The sequence below is a fragment of the Penicillium cosmopolitanum genome (assembly GCF_028827165.1).
Source record: "Penicillium cosmopolitanum strain IBT 29677 chromosome Unknown utg000013l:1.0-859999.0:1.0-860633.0, whole genome shotgun sequence".
Lineage (NCBI taxonomy): Eukaryota > Fungi > Ascomycota > Eurotiomycetes > Eurotiales > Aspergillaceae > Penicillium > Penicillium cosmopolitanum.
Window position 1 is genome coordinate 645,795 of NW_026622683.1, and position 18,820 is coordinate 664,614.

Below are 18,820 nucleotides of genomic sequence, written 5' to 3' on the forward strand. Positions count from 1 at the left end.
AACCCTAAATCCTCTTTGACCAATAGAGCGTAGGCCCTAATTGACCATGTAGTATAATTTTCGATGCCTGAGAGCTTAGGCACCTCAATTTTTTGAAGATTTGCCATAGTATATATATATATATATATATATATAGATATATATATATATCAATAGGTTTTGTATAATTTTTTTTTTTTTTGAGGTTTGTTGAGATTTCGGCCAAATATGGGGGTATCTCGGATTTAATATTTTTAGACTTCAAAAGTTCCCAAATAGGAGATAAATAAAAAAGAGGGCAAAAAGTATATATAAAAAGGTGGTATAGCCAGATATAGACAATCCGGGCTCATAACCTATAAGACTGCAAAGGTCTTACTAGGCTTAGGGGAATATAGATAAAGGAGGAATTATTATAGATAGTTGATTACTGAGTAATCAATAAGATTAAGGACTTAGTTGCTTGATTATAGAGGATTCTGATTGTTGTATATTATTATTTCTAAAGGAAAGAAGGCCCTATTTAACCTTAGAATAGTTATACCGGATAGCTAGTATTCCAGCTATCCGGCCGGTTATCTAGCTATCCGGCCGGTTATCTAGTATACCGAATATCCGGTCGGATACTAAGTATACCGAAGATCTGGCCGGCTACCTAGTATACCGAAGATCCGGTGTTTTTTAGGGTTACTAAGCCTTTTAACTAAATCTTAGTTATATCTTTAACTAGATCTTAGTTATATCTTCAACTAGATCCTAGTTATATCTTTAACTGGATCTTAGTTATATCTGTATAATATTCATAATACTATTATATTAAATAAACTAGCTAGCTATTAGAATATAACTAATAGAAATCTACAGATTACTTAAAGAATATATAAGGTATAATAAATTTATTTAGAAGAAAGAAAATAAAGAAAACTATATTATAAAGATAATAAAATCTCTAGAATACTACTAGGAAATACTACTAATTTAATAATAATTATCTTATATATTATACTAGTTATAAAAAGAAAGATAATAAAGAAAAAGTCTATAGGTCTAAGATTAATACTAAATAAGGCTATTTAAACCTTAGAAAAGAGAAGATAAACCTAGAAGCTTACTAAGATAAACTATATATATCTACTAGAGCTTAAATATTAGTAGTAGTTTAGATTATAGCCAGAGTTAAAGTAGCTTCTCTATCTAAAGTAATATCTTATAGATAACTAGCTATAACCTTCTAGAAGAAAGATTAAATATTACTCTACTAGAGGCTAAAATCTATATTACTAATCTATAAGTATAGAAAATTATTAGAATAGTAAGAAGACAGAGCAGAAGATAAACTAACTTTAGTATTTAACTTCTTCTATTACCTAGCTATAAACTTAATATAACTTAATAAGGCCTAGTCTGTATTTTTAGTATTAAAATAAAGCTTATACTTAGAGAGATAAATAGAGATTATCTTATAGTAGAAGACTAGAAGATAATATAACCCTAATATAGTTATAGTTATATTTATAATATTCTAGGTAGAAATAGTAGCCCTAGAAACAGAAGTAGCAGTACTACTAGCTTTAACCTTATATATCTAGTTAAAGATAAGTTAAAGCTCGTATAAATTACTATAGATTCTATAGAATATCTAAGCAGAGTTAGTATTAAATTAGACTTAAATTAAACTAAAAGAAGTACTATATCTAAAAGTAAGACTTACTGTTATCCTTATACAGAGTATAGAAAACAGAATTAGTATAATTTTAGTTATACTAAATTTTAGGAATCTTATTCTTAGGAGGATAAAGGACTATCTCTGCTATATACTTTATATAAGTAGTAAAGAAAGAATATATAAAGAGAGTATAAAAAGGATAAGAATTATTACCAGACTTATTATCTTCTAATAGTCTATTATTACTATTATCTCTATTATCTCTATTATCTCTAGCAGAAGTAGAAGAAGTATAATCCTTATCTTTTATATAACCTTTATCTTAATAAGTAGTATTCTTAGTATCTCTAGAAGAATCTATAACTATAATTAGAGTACCTATAGTACTAGCAGTAGTAGTAGTAGCTAATATAGTAAAGAGATAATAAATTAAGATTAAGAAAAAAATAGACTATAGAGAATAAAGATAAGAAAAAAGTAAGGATTAAAAGAGCTATAGAAGAAAGCTTTTATTATAGAGATAATAAAGAGAGTATATTACTCTATTTATATCTATATATAAATATACCTAAATTAGGATAAGCCTAGGAGCCTTTAACTAAGGTAATACTATTAAGTTTAGATTATTTAATCTAATTCTTATCTTTATTAATAGCTAGGCCGGCTATTACTTAGAGAGAAGGATAAATTATTATAGGATTCTGAGTATATAATACCTTAGATACTTAACGCTGATCTAAAGCTGAATCCTCTTTAAGTTATCTGTATATTAAGGCCTATCTAAACCCTAATATATTTAAGATTCGATAAGTATTCAGAATTCTTAATCTCTTTAAGAATTAGTCTGTATATTAACTGTCTAATCTGATCTCTACTATCTGATATCCTTGCCTAGTCACAGGTCTCTAGCCTGACAACTTAGTAACCATTACACCCTATATAAAACCAATACTAATATACTATACCCTAATAAGATATTTAATATAAAATATCAAAATAAGCTACTATATCTAGAAGATAAAGATATAGAGATAAATAACTGGCATAAAAGATTAGGCTATATTGGTCCTAAAGCCCTTAAATATATACTAAGCAATATTATAAATATAAAAATATCAGACAAATATCTATATAAAATAGTTAAAAACTATAATATATACTATAAGACTGTAAAGGTCTTACTAGGCTTAGGGGAATATAGATATAAGAGGAATTATTATAGATAGTTGATTACTGAGTAATCAATAAGATTAAGGACTTAGTTGCTTGATTATAGAGGATTCTGATTATTATATATATGTTCTAGGTGTGTTGTATTGTATATTTCTTTAGGGAAGAAGGCCCTATTTAACCTTAGAATAATTATACCAGATAGCTGGTTATCTAGCTATCCGGCCGGCTATCTAATATACCGAATATCTAGTCAGATACCTAGTATACTGAATATCCGGCCGGTTATCTAGTATACCGAAGATCCGGTGTTTTTTAGGGTTATTAGGCCTTTTAACTAGATCTTAGTTATATTCTTAACTGGATCTTAGTTATATCTTTAACTAGATCCTAGTTGTATTCTTAACTAGATCTTAGATATTATAGGATAATATTCATAGTTCTGTTTTATAATACTGGGAATAGACTTCTTTAAAAGAAGAGGATAAGTTATTACAGAATCTATTAAATTAGTAGTAAGCCCTAGCTCTATTAGGATCAAGAGAGATCTAGTCTATCCTATTAAGATATCTAATAAGATTATAATACAGACCTAACAGAGGTTAATTCTATTAGTATTACTAGATAATATAGGATTATAACAGTATTGATACTACCCTGATCTATATTCGATTCAGAATAGATCTCCAGACTCTTTGTTATATTAAACAGATAATTACCACTCGATTCTTTGAAGGTTTTTCAAGAATCAGTTTCATTGTCTACTACGTATTATAGCTTTTAATCTCTATCAATCACCTGGTCAACTGGTCACTAGCCAGCTCCTTAGTACCATTACAGGCACCCTCCAGCCCAGACGTGCAAATCGGCTTGGGATCCGCCTTCCCACATTCTCAGTGTGTAAGCCACAGCCTCATCCCTGAATAGCTTATTCAACCCAACATCAATATAAGCTTGCGGGAGCCGAAAAAGATCATGTGCTCTGGCTGGTGCAACGTTGTAGCAGCTGACATCGGAGCCCGCAGCACGATCCCCCAGTACAAAACCCCACGCTGTTCGATTCTGGGTTGTGTCGTAAGATCCATCATTTAAATCAAGGGACTGCTGTGCCGAGACGGTTGTGTTTCGGTCGTCGAGCATCGGCCCGGAAAGAAGCTGCCCGCATAACTTGGGTGCTTGTTGATCTCTTGCCATAAGTACAGTGCCTGCTGCTAGTCCACCGCCAGCTGACCCCCCCTACAACCAACAAACGGTCTTCATCAATACCCAGCTGATGCGTGTGACTCCCGATCCACACTAAAGCTGCATAGCAATCTTCAACCAGGCCGAGGTCCTGGTGCCTAAGGGGCAAGACGATAATCAACACTTATGACGACTGCATTAAGTTCTGTAATCATATCGCTAACAATGTTTAACCCATTGAAAGGGTTTCCACTTATCATAGCACCACCATGGAGGAAGAGTATGCCAGGGCAAAGGTCAGAGGATGATATTGCGGACTTTGGTCGTAAGATAACCAAAGGGATATCGCCACGGGGACCATTTATTTGCGACGATTCAATTTGGATATTCGGATCTGAGAGAATTGCATCGGTAGCCGGGGCAAGACTCTCCAAAACAGCTTCGTGAAATTGAGATATTTCATCCGAATTCGTTGGGAAATGCATTGGTGGTAATTTGGAAAGGATTTCTGCTATGCCAGCATCCAACGGTGGTCGCGATAGTGCTTCACCAGACATTTGGGCGGAAATGGCTGATCAAAAACCCCAAAAAATGAAACAGAGATATTTGGCGAAGACGTGATAACAATATGTGCGAGTAAGGACGTCTATAGCATAATTGCAGGTCTTCAAGGCAACCTTATTGGTTTTGATGAAATCAAGTGTGCTGTGGTCAAAGTGTCTCCGCGTGCGGTTGGAGATAAGCTCGCGGAGGAAGGGATTCTCGGGCCCGCGGGGCCTGACGGGAGCACTGCAGTAAAGCAACCAATACCCCATTACAACGAACCTATCTCAAATCCAAACAAGGCCATATAACTAAAAAGCGTAACTATAATAACTACCGGTGGGATAGCTGTGGCTTGTGATAGAGTTTCAGACTTGCCCAACTCCACATCTGCAACTAGGGATTTAACTTCGACAATAATTCAAGAAGAGATAATATCGGGAACTGTTATAACTACAGCCGTGGTAGTCTTAGCCTAGGGAGGCTATATAATAATGAATTATTAATCCATCGTATTCTATCCGATAATACTTTATCAGAGCTAGTCCTATTGGGGATAATGGGTTGTTGCTTACACTTTCATCAAGAGAAAATAGTAATGAGGTTGCTATCCCTTGAGATGTTTCTGATTCACCTACACTCATTGCTGATGGGAAATCATTCAGTGCGAGTAGAGAATTTAATAGTGGTGGTTGTGGTTGTGACCTATGCATATTTAGTTTGAGTGATACGATCTCTGGCTTAAACAATACCTTGATCTCAAGCTCAATTTCTTCATGTCTGGACAAAATTGTCAATACCATAAGTCCTGGGATTCTAGGGTGCAGATAGTGAGATAAGTTCGCATTTAGGGTCTGTTAAATCAGCGCTCAAAAGTTTAGATCGACTTCTAAGCCCTATAAGAAAGAACTTATAGTCACATTGCTCTAGAATCAAGCTACAGAAATCGAACTTACAACAAATAGTCTCTGGGTAATATGTGATGCTTATCATGATCTGGAAAGAATTTGTGATATTCTGAGCTCGATCAAGAAGCTGTTGAATGGCCCCCTGGTGCTTTAAGACACCGCCGCCGCCGCTCAGAATGTCAATAAATATTGGCTTCGCTATGTAGCGACAAGTGGTAGAATCCCCCGGCCTTGGGAAAGAAATATCCAGAATATCAAACCAGTAGCAACCACGGCCACGGCCACCCTCATAAGCTCAAGAAACCCGAGCCACTTCCGAGGCATGTACAGCTTCAATTTCAACTGAATCAGCGACAGTTCCCTCTTCATACCTTATTGTAACAAAGCGCGGCACATCTCCGAGTTCAAGACTTTTGTTGATGACGTCGATAGTGGCGCTGGACATCAAATTGCAGGGTTAGAAGTCGATCACCAAGCCTATCAGACACAGCTCACAGCGATCTAGGCTGCTACATCGAATCACTTTCTTTCATCAGAGACGTCGTTCATCCTATACCTTTGAGTGAAATGGATTCGGACGAAGATTGAGAAGAAGAAACGTCTCTATGAAATTGAAGATGGGGCACAGTCAATAAAGAACTTTATTTCACATAAAATACTAAATACTATGTTGATCTACAGCAACTACAATAATTGATGACCTGGGGGTATGTATATATACAAAATCGTGGGGTAACATACCATACATACGTACAAACATACTGTATGTACCAAGTTCTCCGGCCAACTCCGCCTGGACCAATCACAATGCAAGTCATTCGCCTTACCCGCGTTCCTCGGCATGACCGGTCACATTCCCGCCTTCTGATTCCGCCACTGGCCCCCGCCCTCCATCTTAAAAATCTCTCCTTCTCCTCTGTATCCCCAGCACAATCAATCCTGGGCTCAATTCCCCCAAACACCCAAAATGTCCTTCTCAAATCTTGTTTCCGACATCGCATTTCGCGACTCAAACGCAGATGAGCGTGGTTCAACAATCTCCCATGCCCAGTCACGCGCTGCTCGATCATACGCCAGCACCACAGCCACCAGTGTCAGCATCTCTGGAGATATCTCCAGCCAACTCCATGCTGGATACAGTCACCCACTGAGCCGATCATGGCAAGCAGAGCGCCAATTGACAAAGGTACACCACCACACCACACCAAGACCACGGGAAGGAGAGAACCCACCCAGAATCCATCCCAAAATGCCTCGCGCCTCATTCATTCAATAAACCACCCTTACTAACAACCCCCCAGGAAATGCTCATCTACCCGCTCTTCATAACCGACAACCCCGACGAAGAAACACCAATCCCCTCCCTCCCAAACCAATACCGCCGAGGCGTCAACAAACTAATCCCCTTCCTCGCCCCTCTAATCCGCAAGGGCCTAAGCTCAGTAATGCTCTTCGGCGTCCCCTTACACCCCTCCGCAAAAGATGCCCTCGGCACATCCGCCGACGACCCCTCCGGCCCCGTAATTTCCGCAATCCGACTCCTACGCACCCGATTTCCAAAACTCTACATAACAACCGACGTCTGTCTCTGCGAATACACATCCCACGGCCACTGCGGTATCCTCCGCGAAGATGGAACCCTCGATAACGCCCAATCCGTCGACCGAATCGCAGACGTAGCTCTCAGCCTACGCAATCGCAGGCGCACACTGCGTCGCACCATCAGACATGAACGACGGACGCGTCCGAGGAATCAAACTAAAACTCATCGAAGCAGGCGTCGCCCACCGCGTCCTCCTCATGTCCTACTCTGCCAAATTCAGCGGATGTTTGTACGGCCCCTTCCGTGATGCGGCAGGCTCTTGTCCCAGTTTTGGCGATCGGCGGTGCTACCAATTACCCCCCGGCGGACGGGGACTGGCGCGGCGCGCGATTGTTCGCGATATGAACGAGGGGGCGGATATTATTATGGTTAAACCTGCTAGTAGCTACCTGGATATTATTCGGGATGCGAAGGATCTAGCGCAGGATTTGCCTGTTGCTGCTTATCAGGTTAGTGGGGAGTTTGCTATGATTCATGCAGGAGCCAAGGCGGGTGTTTTTGATTTGAAGAGTATGGCTTTTGAGAGTACTGAGGGGATTTTGAGAGCTGGGGCTGGAATTGTGGTCAGTTATTTTACGCCTGAGTTTCTTGATTGGCTGTGAGATGTGGCCGTGGCCATGGTACTTCTAATATATGCATTTGGCATATCGACTGGGCTGGGCTGGGATGGAACGAATGAACAGCACAACACTACCCAACCCAACCCAACCCAACCCATTCATAATTCCCAACAACAAAACCAAGATACCCACCATATGACTTTTTATTATTTACGAGCCGGTTGTATCTACAATTCATCCCCTCTCTTCTCTTTTCTTCTGTTCTCTTCTCTTCATTTCTGTTCTCTACTTTGGCATTTCGGCATCTCGGCATATTCAATGGCAATGAAAATAAAAGCTTGAACATCATTCATATTCACATTTGTAGATATATACTGACTTAGGTATTGCAACAAGGAAAATAGTAGAGAATGAAGAATGAAACAAGCATAAAAATAACAATAGGGGAACAATAGGGGGTGTAAACACGACGTCAAATCGCCTAGATGGGTGTCACAGATAAGAGAAACAAAATCGAACATCCAAGGGTATGTATGGGCCACTGGTTACATCGGGCACATCGCATCGCATCCCTGGAAAAAAAAAGAAAAAAGAGACAAACATGTAGAAAAGAAAATCAAAACAATATTGGGGGGAATCACACCCCCTCCAGGGGGGGTTTCCTCATTAGCACTTCTTTAATCTTCACTCCATTCCACTTCACATCACCTCATCCCATCTCACATATAGCTAGGCTTAAACCCCTGAAAACCATAAGCAACAATATGAGTCTTAACCACCTCCCCAGGCGCAATATAAGCCCCACGACCCAGATGCACACCAGGATAAATCGTACAACCAGCCCCAAGATAGCAATCCTCTTCAATAGTAACCGGTCTCCCCTGGTATCGACTCTGCGATCCCTTGCGTTCCTGCATACTAGAATGAGCCATAGAACTGAGCAAAGTAACATTCGGCCCAATCCAAGTATGAGCCCCGATATTGATAATGCAGTCATCCACAAACAAACAACCTTGGGAAATCATCACATCTTCACCAATGTGGATATTATACCCGTAGTTGCATGTGAACGAACTTTCGACAACGGCACCTTGACCGATCGAGCCAATGGAGCGAGGGGCACCAGACATGCCGGACGGCGAGTTGGTAACGGAGTCAGAAGGGGGAACGAGAATCTCCTTCAGCAGACGATTTTGCTCTTTCGAGCTTAGGCCGTTGACGGGGTTGCAGGCGTTATTGAATCGCCACAGCGCGCGACGACATCGATCGCGCTCTTCGACTAATTGCACGTCGAAGGGACGGTAAAGTTCTCCTCGGATCATTTTCTCTTTTTCGGTCTCTTCTCCGGAAACCGCGCGGCCGGAAATTTGATGCTCGATGCTCAGGGCCATTCGGGCTTGTGCTTGCGGGCTGTTTGTATCCATTGGCGCTGTGGGCGGGAGTGGTGGTCGTTGTTGTTGTTGTTGTTGTTGCTCGACTCCTCCGCCTTGGAATAAAGGCATGCTGGGTTTGGGATGGGGGCCTGGTGGAACTTCGCGGATTGGGGGTACGACTGCGTAGTCTGGTTTCGGGGGGCCTTCTCGAGGTGGCATTTCGTGAACGGGTGGAACTTCTCGATAATCTGGCTTTGGGATGTGCTCGGAGACGTAAGCGGGCTGGGCTGCACCGGCCCATCCTCGTTTCGACCATGACGCATGGGTGCCAGTTGGGCTGGTGGTATACTGCTGTTGCTGCGGCGGCGGTGGAGGCGGTTGTTGTTGCTGCGGTTGTTGCTGCGGTTGTGGCTGTGGTTGTGGTTGCGGTTGCGGTTGCGTCTGCTGTGGTAGAGGTTGTGATTGTGGTGGAGGGGGTGGATGTTGGTGTTGGTGTTGGTGTTGGTGCTGGTGTTGTTGTTGGGCTGACCGCTCCCCTCATCGACCACCGCAGGTCGCATCTTGCGTTCCGCGTGTGCGTGTTCGACTATTCCCGCCGGCCGCTCGTGATGTTGGAGAGTTTCTGGTAGATACTGACCACCAACCTCGGCGTAGCCATCTTTAGACTGCAATGGAACGGGACCTTTGGCACTGGAAGGCTTCTGCCACATACTCCGCGACGTGTAACCTTCACATAGAAAGCCTCCACGAATGCAATTGTTGCCTAATATGCTTTGTTAACAATGAACCCTTCACAATCCCATTGCCTAATGAGATCTCTCATAAGCAGTATCACTTACAGGCAGGGTGTTGTTCGTCGCATTTCTTTTTCCGCCGGCGACATGTCATACAGCCGGTCTTGGTTCGATTGCTGAAGACGCGTTTCCTCTTTGGTGCCACCTGGACGGCAGCCGGCGAACGGTCCGATGGATATGTCGAAGAATTTGGCGGTCCAATCGATGATGAGGGGAGGAGGCGAGTGCCTAGGTCCCGTTCTTGACCTTGTGCTTCACGTTGCAAGGCATCCGCCAAATGAGCATCGGACGGATCGAACTGCTGGGCGCGTTGTGCCTGACTGATCAACTGGGAATCATAATCGGGCCACGGCCCCGTGGAGGACGGTGCATCATTGGTATCGGATCGATGGGCCGATGCAGGTCCAGCATGGGATGTTTCGAACTCTGAGATTGAGCCCGAGCCCGAGCCGGACACTGACCCCGCTCCATTGGAAGCGGGCGGGCCGTCGACATCGACGGGACGATCTAGAGGGCCACGGTTGAAACCCGACAGATCGCGTGGGGAATGATCTTGCTGCTCCCTGGATTCAGATCGCTTTCGCTTGTGGTGATTGGGGTTGGGGTTGGGTGATGGTGATGGGCGTGAATTGCCGCTGCCGCGATCGTGGTCCTGGCGCTCAGCCGAGTTGGAGTGTCCCAGTCCTAGGCTTGGTTCTCTCGGGCCGGACGATGAATCATGATCGCTGTTCCCGGGAGGTTTTGACGACGATGGACCGGATGCTGATTCCCTTCCATTTACCGCAGTGAAGCGCGAGGGACTGTGGTCGGAACCGTTCTCGTGGTTGCTCATCACGGGGGCGGTTGCGACGGCCGTCATGGTCCACTCTCTCTCGCGCGCGCGCTCTGCTCTGCTCTGCACACTCACTCACTCCCTCTTGTCCCCGCACAACAAGTTATGGGAGGGGGGGGGATCTCGGAAGTGACCGAGTCAATATGGTATGAAAGTCAAGAGGGAGGGAGAGGGATGGCAAAGGTAGCCTCACAAAGCCCGAATAGAAGCAACCGCCCAGAGGCGCCGAAAAGCGGCAACGGGGGGGAAACCCCGGGCGTCGCAGGATGCGCTTGAGGCCGAGCTGAGATGGTCAATGCACCCCAGTAGAACCCAAAAAAGGTTTTTTTTTTTGTTTTTCCTTCTTGACAACAGATGTGTTTTTTGTTATTCCCTTTATTTATTTTTGATGTTTCTGAGGGGAAAGGGTTCCTTTTTTGCTCCGTGTTGTTTTGTATGGCGGATGATTCTACACGTTCGCCCGGTTAAGGGGGAAATCGCGGTAACCTCGCCTGGGTGGGGCGAAGCCGAGCGGATAGGTTCAGCGCCAAATAATGGGAATCAACCAAGATCAAAGGAAAGGATAAAAGGATGAGATATCAGAAATGTAGAGAGTAGACGCCGGATTCTAATATAGAGAGTATAGAGGGGGAAGTGGGGAGGAGAATTATAGAAGAAGAAAAAAGAGAAGTGAAGGGGTGGGGGGAGAGGAGGGGAGGAGAGTAAGATAGGAAGAAAAGGTATGGGGGAAGAGAAGAGAAGAGAAAGAGAGAAGAAGGGAATTGAATCAGAGGGAGAGGGTGGAGTGTAGAACGAGGGAGAGTAGGAGAAGGACAGAAGGAAGAGGAAGAGGAAGAGGGAGAGAAGAGAAGAGAAAAGTTGAAAGAAAGTGCTATACCACTCTACCTCACAGAGTCAGAGAGTGCTGGTGACCAGAAAAGTACTTCCGAGGGGGGAAAGAGCTGCCCCCCTCTGACTCTGTGACCAACTCTTAGGCTCTTTAGTTACTTTCTCTCCCCGCCCGCCCACTCCTTCCGGTCTATCCTTTCTAGAATTGGGGCCATGGTAGAGGAGAACCCTCTCCCATAAGTTGAACTTGTTAAGTCATGTATATAGTACTCCTCCCTCAACCACCATAACTCTTTGGTTGCATCCAATTCTTGAGCCATCCACCCACCATTCCCCCCCCCCCCCCAACCCTCCTAAACCCTCCGGAATCCCCTCTAGATTCAGGCCAGACTAATGGCCCCCAGCAGGCTAGCGGGCCAAAAAAAAAAAAAAAGAGGGAAAGGGGAGTTGGCGCGCGAGATCGGCAAAGGACGGCGTCACGGCGGCCGCCAATCGGAAGGCGAAAGCGCCATACGCAGTGAGGTGTGCGCGGGTCTGAGACAGCCATCATTTCCCAGGCGACCGGAGCGACGATGGCGCGCGTTCCCAGGCGCCCCGTGTGGCTTGGTGGAGAAGCTGACCTGCGGGCACGGCTGACGGCGCCAACATAGCGCGGGTGCGGGTTGGGCGGTTATGCATCGCTTATCAGTGGTAGCCCGGGCCTCAGGGGGGAAGGGTGATGTGATAGTGATAGTATTACTCGTAGTGATAGTAATAGTAATAGCAATAGCAGAGCTTAGGGCACTAGTTTAGGGTTCCCTAAATGAAAACAATATTTCTTTTTATAATCCCTAAAACCCTAAGTCACCCTATGACTACTATATTATATTTAGTCGACGCCATCGTTAGTATATACTATACGCTCGTCCACTCCCGCCAGAGCTGTGGCACTCCCGCTCTGCTCCCTGGTAATAGTCTTTATTAGGGCACTTCTTTAGAATTCCCTAAATGAAAATAATATTTCTTTTTATAATCCCTAAAACCCTAACGCACCCTATAACTATCGTTAGTATACACTACACTGTGTACTGTACCCAGCTATGGCTCCCTCTGTCTCGCTGACTAAGATCACCAACAACAGACACGCGCCCTCACCGCCAGTGTGATTCGCTCCTCTAGGTCTTCCTCTTCCCTTTTTTTTGTGGTTTTTTGCTCAGAATAGACCTGGTCTGTCCTTTCTCTCATCTAGTCTCCATCACCTGGAGCTCCATCCAATCATCCCCCCTCCATCCCCTAGAGCAGTGCGCGCTGGCAAAAAAACCCCTCCCTTAGCCTTACCTTAACAGTTCCTGGCCGACCTGGCCGACCTACCCCACCAGGTTTAGTCTTCGCTCTAACATCATCTTCCCCTCCGCCCACCTTCTTCCCCTTCCATCCATCAAATCACCGCCCACCACCGAGCCAACCGCCTTTGGCAGCTCCTGCAACTCTCATTTCCCCCCTCCTTCCCGTGTTTAGCCTCTCTTCCAGATTGTCCGCTGGCTAGCTCTTTGGTGATATCGGCGAATTCGCCAATCTCTGCGGCGTCATGTCTCTTTCCGTTTCAGAGCTGGACAACACTGTCCGAGCCTTCTTTGAAGGCAAAGGTGACGTGGTATGTGACGAGTTCACCGTGACCTATCCTGCAACTTTCCACGGCTAACATCCTGATCCAGCAAAAACAAGCCCAACAATCTTTGACCGAAGTAAGCTTGCCTTGGCCCGGCGCGCGCGCTTTATCCCCCCTCCCCGAACCCCCGACGCGAAGGCGAAGATCCTGAAGATCCTGCCTCTCCCCCGACCCTCGTCTTCATTCCCCCGTCGTCCGCCTGCTGCGGTACTGATCCGATCGACTTGCCTTCTAGTTCAAACAAAATCCCGATGCGTGGGTCACCGTGGGTAATATCCTTCAAGAGGCAACCTACCCTCAAACGAAGTGTAAGTTTCGGAGTTGGCGCTTCGCCTTCTCTTCTCTTTGATGACGATCGGGCTGACTCGAGTTTAGATATTGCCCTACAAGTTCTCGACGATGTGATCATGACCCGCTGGAAGGTCCTGCCCAGGGATCAATGCCAAGGTACCAACCCATCCCCAATTCCAATTTCCCGAGGGGAAATCTTCGCAGTTCTCCTCAAAATCTTCCCTACTGACAAACCGTCTTTTCCTCCTCTACTAAAGGAATCCGCAATTTCATCGTGAACTTCATCATCGAAAACTCCGGCTCCGAGGAGAAGCTCCGCACTGAGCGCGCCTTCTTGAACAAACTCAACCTGGTCCTGGTTTCAATCTTGAAGCAGGAGTGGCCACACAACTGGCCAACCTTTATCAACGAGATCATTTCATCATGCCACGCCAGCCTTTCCATCTGCGAAAACAACATGGCCATTCTCCGTTTGCTGTCAGAGGAGGTCTTCGATTTCTCCCAAGACCAGATGACCTCGGTTAAGGCGAGAAACCTGAAGACTTCCATGACCCAAGAGTTTGCCTCCATTTTCCAGCTCTGTTCCGAAGTCCTTAATACCGCCAACCAGACCAGCCTGGTCAAGGCAACCCTCGAGACTCTCCTGCGTTTCCTGAATTGGATCCCCCTGGGCTACATCTTCGAAACGCCCATCATCAATACCCTTCTCACCCGGTTCCTGGATATTCCCGAGTTCCGAAATGTCACTCTCAAGTGCTTGACCGAGATCGGCGGTTTGCAGATTGGCGCTCCTTACAACTATGATGAGAAGCTGGTTTTCATGTTCACTGAGACACTGACCAAGGTCTCAAACGTCATTCCTCTGACAATGGATTTGAAGGAGACATACGCCCAGAGTAATGGCAGAGACCAAGAATTTGTCTCGAACCTGGCCCTCTTCCTCTCGAGTTTCTTCAGTGCTCACTTGGATGTACGTGCTAATCCCCCCAACCTCCCCCACGCAGTACCTTCGCTGACACTCTATCTCTCTAGCTCGTCGAGAAGTTGCCCAACCAAGATTACCTCACCCACGCCCACTTCTACCTGATCCGAGTCAGCCAAATTGACGACCGCGAAGTTTTCAAGATCTGCCTGGATTACTGGACCCGGCTGGTGCAGGAGCTTTACGAGGAGATGCAGCAGCTCCCAATTACCGATATCAACCCTCTCGTCACAATGGGCGTTAGTGGCCTCTCGAACGGCGGCGCTCCCCACCCAAGCACCCTGGCCAACTATCCCCTGCGCAAGCACAAGTACGAGACCGTTCTCTCCAACCTTCGCACTGTAATGATTGAGAAGATGGTCCGTCCCGAGGAAGTTCTGATCGTCGAGAATGACGAGGGAGAGATCGTGCGCGAGTTTGTGAAAGAAAGCGATACCATTCAGCTCTACAAGACTATTCGCGAGTGCTTGGTCTACCTGACGCACTTAGACGTGGTGGACACCGAAACTATCATGATCGATAAATTGGCCAAGCAAGTCGATGGGTCCGAGTGGTCCTGGGTCAACTGCAACACTCTGTGCTGGGCCATCGGCTCCATTTCCGGCGCCATGAATGAAGAGACCGAGAAGCGGTTCTTGGTCACTGTTATCAAAGACCTTCTGGGCCTGACCGAGCAAAAGCGCGGAAAGGACAACAAGGCCGTCGTTGCAAGTAATATCATGTATATCGTGGGCCAGTACCCGCGCTTCTTGAAGGCTCACTGGAAATTCCTGAAGACAGTCGTGAACAAGCTCTTTGAGTTCATGCACGAGACCCACGAAGGTGTCCAGGATATGGCCTGCGATACATTTATTAAAATTGCTAACAAGTGCCGACGCCACTTCGTGGCTCTGCAGCCTGGAGAAAACGAGCCCTTTATCGAGGAAATCGTTCGCAACATGCGCAAAATCACGATGGACCTTTCACCGCAACAGATTCACACTTTCTACGAGGCTTGCGGTTATATGATTTCCGCCCAGGGTCAGAAGAGTCTCCAGGACCGCCTGATCGAGAACCTGATGGCGTTGCCCAACTCGGCTTGGGACCAGATCATTGGCGAGGCCAACCAGAACGCGGCCATTCTACAGGATTCAAACACCATCAAGATCATCGGAAACATCATGAAGACTAATGTTGCGGCTTGCTCTTCTATCGGCACATACTTCTATTCCCAAATTGGTCGAATCTACCTTGACATGCTGAACATGTATCGAGCCTCCAGCCAGCTCATCAACGATGCCGTCGCGAATGATGGACACATTGCTCCTAAGACTCCTAAAGTTCGGGGTCTGCGAACTATCAAGAAGGAGATCTTGAAGCTGATCGATACCTATGTTGAGAAGTCCGACGATCTCGAGATGGTCAACGCCAACATGGTGCCTCCCCTCCTTGAGGCAGTACTCCTCGACTACAACCGCAACGTCCCCGACGCGCGCGAGGCCGAGGTTCTGAACGTGATGACGACCATCATCCACAAGCTCCACAACCTGATGGAGGATAAGATCCCGAGCATCATGGACTGTGTGTTCAGCTGCACTTTGGAGATGATCAACAAGGATTTCCACGAGTATCCGGAGCATCGCGTGCAATTCTTCAAGCTCCTTCAGGCGGTCAACCTGTACTGTTTCCCCGCATTGCTGAAGCTCGATGCCACCCAGTTCAAGTTTGTCATTGATTCTTGCATGTGGGCTTCGAAGCACGATAACCGCGAGGTTGAGAACACTGGTCTTACTATGTGTCTCGAATTGATGAACAACATGGCCGAGACGGACCTGCAAACATCGGCCATCTTCTTCCGCCAATTCTACATCCCAATTCTGCAGGATGTATTCTTCGTTCTGACTGATAGCGATCACAAGGCTGGTCCGTTTGACCCTACCCTCTACCCTATACCCGTTTATCTCCAGCTAACATTCACATGTTCGTCAATCTAGGCTTCAAATCACAAGCCATGCTGCTGTCTCGTATGTTCTTGTTTGTCGAATCCGGAAAGATCCAAGAACCCATCTATTCCGCGGAGCAGGCGCCCGCAGGAACTTCGAACAAGGACTACCTGCAGGAATACGTCGCAAACCTTCTCCGGGGCGCATTCAAGAACCTGCAAGAGTGAGTCATCCTTCACAGCGGAGAATTCATTCCAAGACTTTAGTACATTGCTAACTGTTATTAATTTCAGCGCCCAAATCAAGCAATTCGTGATCGGCCTCTTCGCTTATACCGACGACTTGAACAAGTTCAAGACCCACCTCCGTGATTTCCTGATTTCCCTGAAGGAATTCTCCGACGATAACGCCGAGCTCTACGCCGAAGAACGCGAACAAGCCGTGCGCGACGCGCAAGCCACCGAGCGCGAGCGCGCGATGAAGGTCGGAGGTCTCATTGAAACCTTCGGAGATGGAGCAAGAGGATGAGCTCTGACTGGATCAAGAATACCGTACCGAATTTGGACCGTCGGAATCCGAATCCGAATCCAGGATGAAAGTGACTGCGAGTTCGACTTCGACGACAGCGAATGACGGCCTTGATGGCTGGTCTCTTTATGAGCTTTGATCTAGATCGTGGAGCACTTTCTTTAGAGCCACACCCCCGAGGGGTGGGTGGATGGGTGCATGCATGCATTTTCCCTTTCTGATCTGATCTGAGATGAGATGAGATTCGACTTCGACTTCGGGATGGCATAACATCCTATGCGATAATTCAAACTCAACCCCAAACCCGAACTAAACTAAACTAAACCAAACCAAACCATTTGATCCCCCTTTGTAACTCTGCTGCACTGCACCACTATTCCCAGTGATCAGGTCGTGTCTGATATTTTCAAGATAGCTTTCCCTGAAACAAAAAGAATTTTCTATTTAAACTTGCCTAGTGCCAAACTTGGATTGCTAGTAGAGTGTAGACTGTAATCTGTGTAGACTGAGTATATTTTAGCAAATATATTCTACCAAGCTGATACTCTTTGCCTTGGGCAGCCACAACTTGAAACTCGGACATATATACATGCTATGACCACACCTGACTCAGAGTCAAAAGGGCCAGTGACTTACTAGTTGCCTAGTACCTCATGAAATCTTTGCCTTTGTGCATATTAGTTACAGCCATACATGCTCATGTCTATGTAAATATATCACTCTCTAACATCCTCCCAAACTACGAGTTACTCAGTCCTATAGTTCATCACCCTACTTAGCCCCGCAGCCAAAGGCGGTGAGCTTATCAATCGCATCATAAGGTCCAACCTCCAAAAGTTTTGCCTCAACCCAAGCTCTCTCAAACCATCCAACCACCCAACATCCAATAAAGCACTTGAATCAAATAAAATGTCCCGATCCCGCCGACCCGAAACAACCCCGCAACTAGCATCCACAACCGAAACAGAAACGTCCCGAGAATCCTCCGCCACACCCGGATTCGGATTCGGATTCCCACAAACCCTCCGACTACGAGGCGACGACACATCCACATCTACATCTACACCCAGTGCAAACGTTGATCCCTCACAATCTGAAAACCGCCGCATCAGATGGAGCGAAGATGTCGTTGATAATGAGGGGATGGGGAAGAAGAGTTCGAAAGGTACACCCCGCCGCACCACAGCCATTTATTTTATCCTACAAAGCAAAACACAGAAAAGAAGCAGAAAGAAAAGAAAATAAAAGAAAAGTCCAGAACTGAAACAATAGCTAACACCCATCTCATCACAGTATGCTGCATATACCACAAAGCCCGCCCCATCGGCGAAAGCAGTTCCGAAGAATCCTCCTCCTCCTCCTCCAGCGGTAGCGACAGCGAGAGTGAAAATGAGGCCGATCGGCGCCGATTAGCCGCGAATCGTGCTCGGGGAGGAGGCCTGCCGGAGATGGACACGATCATGGACATGGACATGAGCATGAGCATGGGCATGACTCCGACGCCGATTCATCTTGCGAAAACCACCAGCACCAACCAGCCAAACGAAAGGCCAATAAGCCTAGAAGAAAACCCAGTCCGAATGCTTATGAGAAAATGCCTAAACCTTCGAATAAACCATCCGCACCTGTGCAGGGTTCTTGATTTGGAGATTGGATGTTGACGACACAATGCAGTACAATCCAATACGATACAATACAATGGTTCTTTGGTCGTGGGCCTGGTTTTGTTTGGCTTCTACTTCCACTGGGAAACGAAGCAAATCACTCATCACTCTGCTCTGCTCTGCTCCTACGTACGACTATGCGAGACTTGATTGTGTTTGATTCCCTTATGAATGATCAGATCATGCATACGTTGACTTCGAGACGGGTCTCAGACCCTCAACCCAACCCAATCCTCGACGCCATCATACAATGCGACACGCATCAATAAAATGCAATGCACCCCCGGCGAGAGCTGGGCCGAGGAGGGACTATGTACATTAGACACCGCAATAATCAAGCATTGCGA

At 45.9% G+C, this 18,820-nt stretch overlaps 6 protein-coding genes across 6 annotated transcripts; 3 read left to right on the forward strand and 3 right to left on the reverse strand.

Moving 5' to 3' along the window:
• Positions 1–3,649: 3,649 nt before the first annotated feature.
• Positions 3,650–4,009, reverse strand: N7509_014194 (uncharacterized protein; the record flags this gene model as incomplete). Its single annotated transcript, XM_056638831.1, has 1 exon — positions 3,650–4,009. One exon carries the CDS (start codon positions 4,007–4,009, stop codon positions 3,650–3,652), a length of 360 nt encoding a protein of 119 aa, XP_056480820.1.
• Positions 4,010–4,155: 146 nt separating this feature from the next.
• On the reverse strand, positions 4,156–4,554 carry N7509_014195 (alpha/beta hydrolase; the record flags this gene model as incomplete). The annotated part of the gene is made up of 1 exon (XM_056638832.1): positions 4,156–4,554. The coding sequence occupies one exon, from the start codon at positions 4,552–4,554 to the stop codon at positions 4,156–4,158; it is 399 nt and encodes a 132-aa protein (XP_056480821.1).
• Positions 4,555–6,415: 1,861 nt separating this feature from the next.
• On the forward strand, positions 6,416–7,653 carry N7509_014196 (porphobilinogen synthase HEM2; the record flags this gene model as incomplete). Its single annotated transcript, XM_056638833.1, has 3 exons — positions 6,416–6,634; positions 6,750–7,161; positions 7,226–7,653. The coding sequence occupies 3 exons, from the start codon at positions 6,416–6,418 to the stop codon at positions 7,651–7,653; spliced, it is 1,059 nt and encodes a 352-aa protein (XP_056480822.1).
• A 677-nt stretch (positions 7,654–8,330) lies between these two features.
• N7509_014197 (uncharacterized protein) lies at positions 8,331–10,637 on the reverse strand (the record flags this gene model as incomplete). Its single annotated transcript, XM_056638834.1, has 3 exons — positions 8,331–9,271; positions 9,334–9,747; positions 9,824–10,637. The coding sequence occupies 3 exons, from the start codon at positions 10,635–10,637 to the stop codon at positions 8,331–8,333; spliced, it is 2,169 nt and encodes a 722-aa protein (XP_056480823.1).
• Positions 10,638–13,005: 2,368 nt separating this feature from the next.
• N7509_014198 (exportin CRM1) lies at positions 13,006–16,809 on the forward strand (the record flags this gene model as incomplete). Its single annotated transcript, XM_056638835.1, has 8 exons — positions 13,006–13,071; positions 13,133–13,162; positions 13,322–13,394; positions 13,462–13,533; positions 13,635–14,347; positions 14,410–16,261; positions 16,306–16,504; positions 16,575–16,809. 8 exons carry the CDS (start codon positions 13,006–13,008, stop codon positions 16,807–16,809), a joined length of 3,240 nt encoding a protein of 1,079 aa, XP_056480824.1.
• A 909-nt stretch (positions 16,810–17,718) lies between these two features.
• On the forward strand, positions 17,719–18,470 carry N7509_014199 (PPP1R11/YPI1 family protein; the record flags this gene model as incomplete). The annotated part of the gene is made up of 2 exons (XM_056638836.1): positions 17,719–17,974; positions 18,103–18,470. The coding sequence occupies 2 exons, from the start codon at positions 17,719–17,721 to the stop codon at positions 18,468–18,470; spliced, it is 624 nt and encodes a 207-aa protein (XP_056480825.1).
• Positions 18,471–18,820: the final 350 nt, after the last annotated feature.